The 13,271-nt window shown below is 39.5% G+C and overlaps 2 protein-coding genes across 3 annotated transcripts; one reads left to right on the top strand and one right to left on the bottom strand.

The window, feature by feature from the left end:
• Positions 1–1,652: 1,652 nt before the first annotated feature.
• On the bottom strand, positions 1,653–4,808 carry LOC129411061 (dnaJ homolog subfamily B member 9-like). 2 transcript variants are annotated; one of them, XM_055160799.1, is made up of 3 exons: positions 4,690–4,808; positions 4,193–4,447; positions 1,653–2,138 (listed from the first exon to the last, which is right to left on the bottom strand). In XM_055160799.1, exons 2-3 carry the CDS (start codon positions 4,410–4,412, stop codon positions 1,873–1,875), a joined length of 486 nt encoding a protein of 161 aa, XP_055016774.1. In that variant the 5' UTR covers positions 4,413–4,447; positions 4,690–4,808; the 3' UTR covers positions 1,653–1,872. The 2 variants fall into 2 exon arrangements, with proteins under 2 accessions (XP_055016774.1, XP_055016775.1); XM_055160800.1 differs by having other exon boundaries at positions 4,672–4,780.
• Positions 4,809–5,349: 541 nt separating this feature from the next.
• Positions 5,350–12,373, top strand: zc3h10 (zinc finger CCCH-type containing 10). Its single transcript, XM_020936998.2, is given in 4 exon segments — positions 5,350–5,557; positions 8,244–8,414; positions 8,417–9,387; positions 10,789–12,373. Coding segments are annotated over 3 exon segments (1,599 nt in total). The 5' UTR covers positions 5,350–5,557; positions 8,244–8,299; the 3' UTR covers positions 11,302–12,373.
• The last annotated feature ends 898 nt before the right edge of the window (positions 12,374–13,271 follow it).

The raw sequence follows: 13,271 nt of genomic DNA, 5'->3' as shown, positions 1-13,271 counted from the left end.
CAGAAAAACTGCAGTACATTAAAAGTACACTCAGGATAACTGGAAGTCTGGAGGAGTTGCATATGACAGAGTTGAACTTAGGGTTAGTTGGAAGTATGATTAACAGTAAAAAGAGAAATTTAACGTAACTACAGCTACTACCACAGCTGCTACTACTATTACAAAAACTGCAGTATATGAAAAGTACACTCAGGATAACTGGAATTTTTGAGGAGTTACACATCACAGAGTTCAACGTAAGCTTAGGGTGAAGTACTTTTAACTGTAAAAAGAGAAGTTTAATATCTACAGCTACTACTACTACTACTACTACTACAACTACTACTATTACAAAAACTGTAGTACACTCAGGATAACTGGAATTTTGGAGGAGTTACATTATATCAGAGTTGAATGTAGGGTTAGTATGAAGTACTTTTACCAGTAAAAAGAGAAATTTGATATAACTACAGCTACTACTACAAATGCTACACAAAAACTGTAGTACATGTAAAATATAATCAGAATAAGTGGAATTTTGGAAGAGTAACATATGTAACAGTAAAAAGAGAAATGTAATATAACTACAGCTACTACTACTACAACAACTACTACTATTACAAAAACTGCAGTACATGAAAAGTACAATCAGAATAACTAGAGTTTTGGAGGAGTAGCGCATGACAGAGCTGAATGTAGGGTTAGGCTGAAGTACTTGTAACAGTAAAAAGAGAAATTTATTAATATATACAGCTACTACTACAACTGCTACTATTACAAAAACTGCAGTACATGAAAAGTACACTCAGGATAACTGGAAATCTGGAGTTACATTATGTCAGAGTTGAATGTAGGGTTAGTATGAAGAATTTTTACCAGTAAAAAGAGAAATTTGATATAGCTACAGCTACTACTGTTACAAAAACAGTAGTACATGAAAAGTAAACTCCGCATAACTGGAATTTTGGAAGAGTAACATAAGACAGAGCTCAAAGTAGTGCTAGACTGACTACTTGTACTACTGCTACTACTACTACCAGTACTACCACCATAGCTACAACCAGAGGTGGGACCAAGATGTTGTTTTGCAAGTTTCACGTAAGTCTCAAGTCATTCACCTCAAGTCCAAGTCGAGTCTCGAGTCACTGGCCCATAAATCCAAGTCAAGTCCACATCGTCTACTCTGAGCTTCAAGTCATTTCAAGTTTTTAAACCACAGAGCTTACATTTTTTAAGATAAATTGTACTTTAAAAAAATCATAGTATATTTATATATGAGCATTTATATAAGAGTTGTAGACATTAATTTAATTAATTTTTCCTTTTTATGTTGTGACAAGATCTCTGTGTGAATCATTACGGTCAGAACAGAAAGAATTCAGATTTAAAAGAGCTTCTCAAGTCTTCTCAAGTCACAGGCCTCAAGTCCAAGCGAAGTTCCAAGTCACTGACCTTCAAGTCCAAGTGGAGTCCCAAGTCTTAGTCCATTTTAATAAAGTCAAGTCTCAAAAAAAGTGACTCAAGTCCAAATCACAACTTGTAAGTCCTGACTCTGACTACAACTACTGCCACTACTATTACTACTTTGGGAGAGTCAAGGTACAGCAAAGAGAATAATCTAATACTACTGCTACTTGCTGATGCTGATGATCCCAGAGAACAAAACTGCAAAATTAAGTCAAATTAGACTTTATTATAACTTACAAATTTAAATCAACCAAAAACAATCAACAAACTAAACATTCTATTCTCTTAGCTGTACAAAAGTTTTAGAGTGAAGATGTTTCATGACTTCAGGCAGATAAGAACAATCTGACCAGATCTAAGGAAGCTGCTTGGATGAACTGCGGAACATCTATGGATCACACCTGGACAACAAAGCCTATACATGATTTAAAAGTAAATATCCTCTTCAAATTCTTCACTGTCTGAAAATGAAAACTCATGATTATGAAAATCAAATTGTTCAAAAACAACGTCGTTTGAAAAAGTCCACATGAATTCTGTATCCATCTCGAAAACATCTCCTTCAAAAAAGTGAAAAATATCGTTGAAATTTGGTTCCTCGTGACGGACACCGGAGGAGTTCTTCAAAAATGCTTCATGTCCCAAGCGGTCATACAACTTTCTTTCCTCGGAACTGGATAGCACTTTGTAAGCTGCAGGGAGGAGATGGGGAGAGAGGGAGAGAGCAGAGGAAAAAGAGAAAGGGGGTGTAAGGGAGAAAGGAAGAAAGAGGGAGAGGCATAGATAGGATAGGAGAAAGAAAACGAAGGCGAGAGGGGAGAAAGAGGGGAAGAGATGGAGAGAGAGTGGGGATGGTGATGTTGAGAGGAAAGGGTAGAAGGAGAAAGAAGGGAAGAAGGGAAGAGAGAAAGAATGTGTTAGAGAGGGGTGAGGAGCGGGAAGACGTGGGATGAAGAGAGAAAGGGCAGGGAGTGATGAACAGAGAAAGGAGCAGAGAGGGAGGAAGAGTGGCAGAGTTAAGAAGGAGAGAAGGAAAGCGTGGGAAACAAGAGAGGATGAGGAATGATAAGGGAGAGAAAGAGAAGGAAGGAAGAGACAGAATTAGTGAAGGAATAAGTACACAAATATAACTTTAAAATGAACTTCAGTAAGCCTCAGTAATACAAAAATGTATGTTTATGTTGAAATGTGTCTGACCGATTCTCTAATTTTGACTTAATTTGGTGGGATTGCAACTATTGGAAATATAAATTACAGTTTTACACCAATCAACAAGCAATTTGCAAAGAAATATTGAAAAATGTGCTGAAAATTGCAGGAAGTAGAGAGTTCTAAAACATACTGATGACATCACAGGGAGCATTGTGTGTTGAATGAAGCATTGTGTGCATATCAATATTACTTTGAATATTTGTGGTTCACGCCCAACTACTATCAGATCAGATATGAATTACTTTTTGTGGTCTGCTTTGGATATAATCTTACCTGTGCAGTTTATACTTTGTCCTTCTGTTAACATAACTTCATAGTAAACCATAGTAAACCAGTTCACCATTTATATTTTTGCTGTTTGTTATTATATTATATTATGATGTGTGAGCTACAGTGTCCAAGTAATTTCCCTTGTAGCTCAATAGTTTGTTTACGTCTATGTCTACGTCTAGGTAAAATAGAGTTACTTCAATTAGGCCTACTCTTGTAAAAATGTGTAAAAAATGTGTAAAAGAGTAAAAACTTGACTATTCTAACTTTACAAAACCTACAACAGGATTTTGTATTAACAGGCTGATATGCAAATCATGATTACGCAGTTAGAAATGTAGGCTATGCCAGGAATAATATCAGCCTACTTTGCAATTTTCAACACGTTATACCCTTAAAGGTGCACTATGTAACTTTTTAAATGCTTGTTTCTATGGTTATGTCATTGTTCTGCCTGGAATGTTCCACAGTATGACAAAAAACAGCTCTACTTTACATGAATTCAGGTGTAACAGGTGGTTTTATAGCCCAAATATATCTAGAAAAACAGGCATTCTGACTGTGAACGGAGTTGCCTCTCCACAGATCTGACCTGTAAATTGGTTTGTTTTGGTTTCCATGAAGATAGAAAGGTTTAATACCAACTGCGGTTGAATTGGTTTGATATTGGATATTGGAGTTTCGACACATTCAAAGACATTTAAATTGTGATGTACATCCACGATTCTTTTCAAACAACTTGTGACGTTTTCATAATCATCCAGGGTATATATCAAAAGACAGTAAGTATTAAAAAAATTATAATAATAAAAAAATTACCACTGACCACTGTTGATTTTTCTTTCCTTACCAAAGGGGTACCAACAATTTTGTCCACATCTGTACATCACAAGTTAATCACAAGTTGAATTCACAAATATGCACTAAATCAGCTCATAGTATGATTTTTAAAATAATTATCGTCTTGTGATATATACCCTGGATGATTATGAAAACGTCACAAGTTGTTTAAAAAAAAAAAATCTTTGATATATATTACAAGTTAAATGACTTTGAATGTGTCGAATATCCAGTATCCAATATCAAACCAATTCAACCGAGGTTTAATGCCATACTGTGAAAAATTCCAGATAAAGCGATAACATCTTCATGGAGAACAACATTTGACGGTCCCTCCAGCAGAAAAGTTACACAGTGCACCTTTACAGTACCTCCTTTCATATTTTCGTGATGGCTCAGCTCCACGTGTTACCCGTGTTGTTACCTTGTGTGATCTCCCTGAAGCGCTCCTCCGCCTCTGCGCTCTTGTTCTTGTCCGGATGATATTTCAGCGCCAGAGAGCGGAAAGCTTTCTTGATCTGGCTCTGTGTGGCGGTGGGCTCCACGTTTAGGGCATCGTAGAAGTTTCTTTGTGCATGAATGGATCCGCTCGCCAATGCGCACGACAGGCACAACAGAGCAAGCACGCACGCATGCATTTTCATCCGGTCAGCTGCACGCAAACACTACACAACTCTCCCTATAAACGTAAATTAAAACAGGTTTTTAGTTCTTGTTGTCTTATTTTTCCGGTTCAACAACTTTGTGCAATGTGCGTAGTTTGTTTAGGAAAGTGAGTGAGTCATTACGCGATCAGCTAACAAAGCTCAACAGCTGCTACTTTATATGCAAATTTGTAAGATATATATATATATATATATACACATACATATATATACATTTGTTAGATATAGATATATATACCTAAAACATGCTACATACGTTTCCAAGAACAGTTGATAGTTAAGGTCAGTTAAATACAATCAATCAATGAATCTGCCACAGGGACTACAGGTGGAAATTAGCACTGATGCTACAACCTGGTACAATGCATCTCTCCTGTTAAGGTTAATGTAAAAAAATGTGCGCTGTCTCTGTCTCAAATAAATAAATAAATAAATAGTTTAAATAGTAAGTTTTGCAGGGGAAAAAATATAGCCTTAATCCTGTTTATAGCAAACAAACAAACAAAAAAAACACTCTTTATAATCCGTCTATATATTTTTGTTGTGAGCGTTTTTTTGTTTTTGTTTTTTTTATTTATTTTGTTTGTTTGTTTGTTTTTTAATTAAATTAGATTTTTCTGGCTAGATAAAGATTAAGCAGGTTTTTAAATACTTATTATTTTTCTCACATATAATTTTTCACTTTTGTAAAGAGCAATTCGGCTTTGTTCTTTTCCTCTTCCATATATATTTGTATGTATTACTATTTTATTAATTTATTTATTACAGTTTTAAAGATGTTATGTATATTTTCTTCTTTTTTTTTCTTTACACAATTATTTTTCACCCTTTTAAATTAACTAAATATATATGAATTTTTTTTTTCAATTTTATTTTAGATGTGAAAAACGTCCAGATAGAATGGCCACTAGAGGGCAATGTGGACGAGGAGCGTCTTCTTCCATCATGGACGTCTCGCCAAGGGAAATGTGACAACAACAAACAGCTAAAGGCCTTGAAAAAACATCGTAATAGTGCATGTGCGTAGGCTATTACCTGGGTTATTTCTACGGGAACAAGTTGGAGATATTCCGTGATTTTGTCCCTCACCCTGTCGCTGTTTTTTATCCCGCTGCTTGTACTCGGTAAGACAATATTAGCATTTAGCATCTGTGTAGCTTCGGGTTATAGCTAGCATGCTAACATCAGTCATATGAGCGCTGCAGGTGTTTTAATGTGAACATGATTTACCCAGGTTATAATGTCGGGGTTGCAGTTTTATTTAGTACGTTATTAAAATGACAAACGTCTAATCTGTTTTTCTACGGCTTATAATTATTTTTCGACCACGTGCTATTGTTTACATGCCTGTATTTCGTTTTGCAAAGTGTATTTACACCATCAACAAGCTGATTAAACATTACATTTACTAGTTTTACTATTCCAAATGCGTGCAAATGTTTGAGATAAATTGTAAGTAAATCAAAATCTCACTGTTCAAATCTTAATATTATTCTGTGCGTTCTTAGGCACCATTAGAAAACTACAATGGGCACCGTTAAACAAACTATGATGTAAAGCTCATAGACGGACTATGAGCTTTACATCCTCAGATACCTCATTACTCAACCCGAGGAAAATTCTTCTTTTTCGTTTTTTTAAATCCCCTGATGACTGTTTAGGAGAGTTTTTAACTGTTAACATTTACAAGGTTAAAGAATCCGTGTATCATTCGTTCATTCGTTTTTCAATATAAAACCAAAAATAAGAAAACGAAAAAACAACAGTTTTCTTCGTTATTTGTCTCCAAAACCAAAATGAAAAAACGGATAACGATTCGTTTTTTCAGTTTTCGATTTTGTGTTTAAATGAAGAATGGAAAAAACGGATAACGGCCGTTTCCCGTTTACGTGACTACCGTGACTGCGATGCCGGACTTTTGCACCGCGTACGGACTGAACTAGGACTGATCCAGGTCCGAGACCAGACCGAGACCAGAGCGGGACTGAGACCGGGACCAGAGCGGGACTGAGACCGGGACCAGACCGGGACCAGGGCGGACTCCGAGCTTTGACTCCGGGCCTCCACGGGGTCCGAGCCTCAGCTTCGAGCTCCGGCCCTGCCGTGGGCTCTGAGCCTCCGGTCTGGTCCCGGTCTGGTCCTGGTCTTGTCTCGGTCTCAGGCCCGCTCTGGTCCCGGTCTGGTCCCAGCCTTAGTAGCGCTCTGGTCCCGGTCTGGTCCCGGACCTGGTCCATTTGAACCAAAAGCTCTTAGTTCGATTCATTTTCATTGGTGTGAATGCGTCAGTCGGAGGCTTTGCACCACCTCGGAACCAGACGTGGTTCTTGAGCGCGGAGGACCAGAGCAGCTCTGTCCCGGTCTCAGTCCTGCTCTGGTCTCGGTCTGGTCTCGGACCTGGATCCGTCCTGATTCAGTCCGTATGCGGTGAGACTGGGACCAGACCGGGACCAGACCGGAGGCTCAGAGCCCACGGCAGGGCCGGAGCTCGAAGCTGAGGCTCGGACCCCGTGGAGGCCCGGAGTCAAAGCTCGGAGTCCGCCTGGTCCCGGTCTGGTCCGGTCTGATCCCGCTCTGGTCCCGCTCTGGTCCCGGTCTGGTCCCGGTCTGGTCCCGCTCTGGTCCCGGTCTCAGTCCCGCTCTGGTCTCGGACCTGGATCAGTCCTAGTTCAGTCCGTACGCGGTGCAAAAGTCCGGCATCGCAGTCACTGAAGTCACGTAAACGGGAAACGGCCGTTATCGGTTTTTTCCATTCTTCATTTAAACACAAAATCGAAAACTGAAAAAACGAATCGTTATCTGTTTTTTCATTTTGGTTTTGGAGACAAATAACGAAGAAAACTGTTGTTTTTTCGTTTTCTTATTTTTGGTTTTATATTGAAAAACGAATGAACGAATGATACACGGATTTTAAAGCTACAGCATGTGATTTTCTGGATGTGGCACGTCTCCCCCATGATTACATGGAAACAGAGTTAAAATCACATTTTAAAACATTCATGTTTTATGCCATACTGTGGAATATTGTAGCCAATATTTCCTTGGAAACAAACAAACAGGAGGAGGCCCTTCTCCCCTTCAGGAGCTCCTCAGGCTCCTACAACTCCGCTTAAACAGTGAGAGATACAGGACAACATTCATACCATACTGCATACAGCTGTACAACAACTCACTTTAATGTAACAGATAACCCTATGTCCTGTCAATCATCATCATTGTTACAAAGTCTTCCTATAACCTTTTGCATAAAGCTGTGTTTTTATATTTTATTACTTATTACTTATCTTTCTATTTTATTTTGAGTTGTACATTTACATTTTTATAATTATGTCTAATTTGGCACCTGTCTCTTGCTCTTTTTTGCTACTTATGTAGAATTTATTATTACCATTTATATTTTTACTCTTTGTTATTATATTATATTGTGATGTGTGAGCTACTGTGTCCAAATCATTTCCCTTGTGGATCAATAAAGTTTGTCTAAGTCAAAGTCTCCTCTGGGCCATTTAAGAGTCAGGTTGGTGGAGATGCTCACACAGTTAGGACACATGTTAAAACAACCCCAAAAAACATGCTTTTATATTAATTTGTTTTGACTAAAAACTGACATACTCTGGCTTTAAGAATAAAATTGAAAGTCTAATTTCTTCACTAAAACAGAGCAAAGGGTTTTGAGTAAGTTTGAATAACTTTTTTTAGCGTGCTTCTGCAACACTTGCTATTTAACTTATCTCATCTTCTCATTTTAAGTAAAAAAAAAAAAAGGCTGCATTATTAATTCCTCATTTTTTATAATATTTTTCTTTCCCTTAGGTCCTGCCCACGCCTCCCGATGAGTGCTGATTCCTCCCGGTGCCGGTCGGAGCGCTATGCCTGACCGGGACAGCTCCTACCTGTCTGGCGGCAGCAGCGGGGGGACTCTGGGCGACGAGGGGGGTCCTGTGTCGGGGACGGGGGGGTCCGGACCAGCCACGGGCTCTGGGGGATGGGGGGTGGAGGGGCGCTAGGCAACGGGAACAACTGTAGCAATGGAGAAAGCAGAGGCCAAAGCACCGGGCAAGGACTGGACGGAGTTTGTAGAGACTTCATAAGGAATGTTTGCAAGAGGGGTAAACGCTGTCGATTCAGGCATCCCGAAATCAATAAAGTAACCGATTTGGGCGTGCAGAAAAATGAGTTTATTTTCTGCCACGATCATCAAAATAAGGAATGTCTTCGCTCAAACTGCCGCTTCGTCCACGGCTCAAAAGATGACGAAGATTACTATAAGAAAACAGGAGAATTGCCTCCGAGATTGAGAGGCAAAGTAGCGGCCCGGCTTGGTTTGTCCCCTATGGATCTCCCCCATAGCCGTGGCGAAGTCCCTATTTGCAGAGACTTTCTGAAAGGAGAGTGCCAAAGGGGAAACAAGTGTAAATTTCGCCACGTTAAAAAGGACTTTGAGTACGATACAAGCAGAGTAGGGGGCGCCATTGGGTCCGCCGCTAGTATGATGGTGAATGGCGTTGGTGGGATGGGAGGAGTCGGAGGCGGGACTTATGGCGGAATGCAGGGATTGGTTGGAGGAAGTGCCAATAACATAATGGGAATGGGGTGTGCAAGTATGGGTGGATGCAGGGACCCGGCTATGTCAGGAGTTGGTGTAAGTGGAGGAGGCATGAGTGGGTGTTTGTCATTAAGTTCATCAGGACAAAGACGATACGATAGAAGCTCTGTGTATGACCCGCTATTAGAAAGTAGCCTGTTTGATGCTGGTTCGTTGGAGGCTTCGATGGACCATGCGACTCTGCAGATAAAGAGGAGGAGGTTGGATGGGTTGAGGCTGAGCGATGGGACCAGCGGGGGGCACTATGACCTGGGGGTGCAGGCCGCGTTACAGCCGAGGCCTCTGGAGTACAGGTTTCTGGAGGAGGAGAATGCTCTGCTGAGGAAGAGAGTGGAGGAGCTCAAGAAACAGGTATGTCTAGAAACAGATGTTCAGTGTGTTTAATAGGAATATGTATAGATATATTTTTTACTTAAATAATATGCATAACATAACACACTTAATTACAGTGACTGACAGTGTCAAAAACAGCACTCGGATCTAACAGGATCAAGACTGAGACTTTGCCTGCATCAGTGTTCAGGCAGATGGCATTTGATAAGAGCAGTCTCAATGCTCTGGCTCTAAAACCTGACTGGAAAACATCTAAGGAGTTGTTCAGTTGGAGAAGGTAAGCTGTCGGTAAACAGCTTTTCCAAGGATCATCAAGGAGCATCAAGACTGCTCTCCTTTTGGAGAGGCTTGATGACTGCAGTTTTCAAAGCTCTTGGGAATGTTCCAGATTGAAGTGACTTGTTAACTATGTGAGCGAGTGGTGACGGCAAACTGTTGACGACAGACTTTAGAAATCTAGCGGGTAACATATGGAGGCAGCAAGTAGATGAACTCAGACTGGAGACGATCTCTAGCGCAGTTTTGTTAGTTACAGGTGCAAAGTGAGGTCAGCTGTGACAGGGTTGTTATTTGTGAAGCCAGGGTTATAGCGCACGCAGTACTTAAAATTTAGGGGTTCTTTATTTCTCTTTCCTTCATACTAGTTCAGAAACAGAACCAGTGGGCATTATTACAGCATTATCACTAATGTAAAGGTACACAAAACAAACAGCAGTGGCACCTCTGAGAGAGGATAAAAATAAACGCATTCCACTATTAATTCATAGAACGCATTTCCTTACCAATATGGTTGAGTTTGAACTTATGTGGCCTAAACAGATCTTTCTCCAGCAAAATACAGAACTTTTCTGATGCTTTCTTAAGCGCAAGTGTGCAAGACTTATTATCTTTCAAAGTTCACATAAAGGGATACAGCACTACAGCACCACTGTGTGGGAAAAACAGGTATTACAATGAACAAACAAAAAAATGAACAAAAATACAAACAATACAATTATTATCTACCCTTTTTCACATGTACCCCATTTTTCACCTGGTTACATTTGCACTGTGAAAGTGATGGCATTTTGAATGCCCTGAACCATGTCATTAAAGAATACGGCAAAGTGCAAACTTATTGCACATCGATGTGGAAATTTGTTCTAATGGTAATGGAGCTGGAATGTGATGTAATCATTTATAAAAGTATTAATGTAATGTATGAATACATATTAACTTAGCGTTGCATTTCTTTCTTTTTATGAGTCTAGGAAAAATGTCTTTTACAGTTTTCATTTCCCTGTAGTTGATTCAAAAAACAAAGGCCGAGGGCTCTCAAATCATTTTATAGTATTTTTTATATTGCTTTAAAATGGATACTACGGATTAGGGCCAAAATACTAACTGTGTTTTAAACATGTCTCTATTTTTTTCCCTCAGGTCTCAAACCTCATTGCCACCAATGAAGTCCTTCTGGAGCAGAATGCCCAGTTTCGCAGCCAGGCCAAAGTCATGACCCTCTCTTCCACCCCGGCCCCCTCAGAGCAGAGCATGGCACCCCCTGTTGGCGCTGTGAGCTCCTACAACCACAGCATCGCTCAGACCCACACCACTCTGAGCAGCGCCGGACTCCAACCGCGCCCGGTCACCCAACAAGACCTGGTAGCTCCCACGGGTGCTCCGACGGCCCCACCCACAAATGCAGCTCCGCCCACCGCCCCTCCCCCTCACATGAATCCAGAGATCACGCCCATGTCTGCTGCTCTGGCTCAGACCATCGCACAGGGCATGGCTCCTCCCGTCTCCATGGCGCAAGTAGCCGTTTCCATAGCACCCGTAGCCGTGTCGATGACCCAGGCTCTTCCAGGTATCACCATGAGTCACGCCACGACCCCCATGGTGTCCTACCCCATCGCCAGCCAGAGCATGAGGATAACCACTCTGCCACACTGACACTGAAACAGTCAGTGTGGATTTTAGTGTGAGAATTATCGTTTTATCTATAGTTTTTCTTAATGACTGGCTCATTTGGTGACTCAGGAAATTACAATGGCTGTAATTACTCAGCTAATAGTCTGTCCTCTGCAATAGGTCTACAAGATCAATCAGAAACAAATTGAAATTGCAGTTCGAATGGACGCTATTAACAAACCGTCAAGGCTGCAGTTTTAGAAGCGCTATCATTTCCCCCACAGGCAACAAACACCTAATTCTGCATAAAAACTGCTAACCCTGCAGTTTAGATCTGTGCAAACATGTTCTGATGTTCAAGTTCATATTTCAGTCTTTCTGTCAATTCTCCTAGACATGTTTAAAATGTGAACTTTGAACAAAATCCTATTATTAAAACAAAAATAAAGCTCTAATCTTATCACAACGCTTATCAGAAAATTCACAATTAAAGATTTTTCCCAAACTGTTCAACAGAAACAACAATACAAACAACAAAATATCTTCTAAAGTGGTTCATTCTGATTTGAAAACATATATTGGGCAAATTGAATCCTTATTTCAATCCCAATACTTATTTGCAAAAATCATCATTCATTTTTCATTTCATAGTGGGTTTGTTTGATCATAGATTTTATTTTATATGTTTTCTGGTTTGTGTGATAAGGTAAAAGTGGGATGTTATGCAGTCTTTCTGTCATGTCAATTCTATAATTACTGATTACTTGGTCTAATTATGTTACATACTTTAAATGGTTTCACAAAATGAGTCAAAGTCATTGGAAAAACTCTGAAATCGGTGGATCAACATGGATACAACTTGAAACAAAAATCTACTTTTCACGTTTGGCCTCTAGAGGGCAGCAGGAGAACACACAAAACCTCCTCGTTGATGTTAGATTTGAAGGAGCGAACTTTTCCCAGCCATGGACACAGTTGTTGGCAGAAGTCTGTGTACCAAAGGGAATTTAAATGACAATAAACGTGAATGAAAACTTTTAACTGAAGAACCTGCTTTTCTCTAGTGAACTGTGTACAAATAAAGACTGAACACTTCAGTTGTGTTTAAAATATAGTTTGTTTTTTGGTACATTGTGCTTTGCCAAAAAAAACTAAACTATCTAATTACAGTCTTGTGTCTTTTCCAGTTAATTTAAAGGAACCATATGTACGATTTTGATTTCACGTTTCATAAACATGTCCAAAGTTTCTGTTCAATTGTGTTCAAATATAGGTTTTACTGTTAACAATTGTAATGCTGATTCATTCCTGATTACAAAACAAATGTGCATGTTCAAGATGATAATCCACTCAGAAAGCAGAATGAGTGTCATTCATGTGCTCAGTGCTGAAATCCAGTTTGTTTAATAACTGCAAGAGGCTGCACACATTTCCTTTGAGCCCATTTGCAATTTACACAATGAAAGGTTAAAAAAAAATGGTCAATGAACTGAACCTGAAATGCAATGACAGAAATGCGAAGAAAGAAATGTATTCTTCAAATTGCCAGATACAAAAGTTTAAGTAAAAATAAACATAATTGCAGTACATTCTGAAGGTGTCATTCCAAGCAGATGACACTGCAAAAACTACTACTAAGTACCTTACTTTACTAACTGCATTACTACTGTAACTGATGATTTACAGTGGAGAAATGTACTCTCTCAGGCACCTCTAAATACAATACAATACAGACTGCAGGAAAAGTGTACATGCTATTCAGATATTATAGATACATATGGTTTATTTTAAAATATGTGTGAGAAATAACGTTTTAACAAAAAGTAAAACTACTTAGAAAATAGGACAAATGCACCCTTTATACATTTCTGTTAATACATTTTGATCAAGCATAGTCTTTGTATTACACTCTTCACTACTGCTGACATCTGCTTGTCTAGCCTGAGTACACACAGCTGTTTACATGGATTGGTTGGGTGGAGTAACATTGTGTAAACTTGTATTTAAACCCT

This window comes from Boleophthalmus pectinirostris, unplaced genomic scaffold (genome assembly GCF_026225935.1).
Source record: "Boleophthalmus pectinirostris isolate CB_2022bp ecotype Guang Dong unplaced genomic scaffold, ASM2622593v1 HiC_scaffold_3, whole genome shotgun sequence".
NCBI lineage: Eukaryota > Metazoa > Chordata > Actinopteri > Gobiiformes > Gobiidae > Boleophthalmus > Boleophthalmus pectinirostris.
This window is presented reverse-complemented; position numbering and strand designations above follow the sequence as displayed.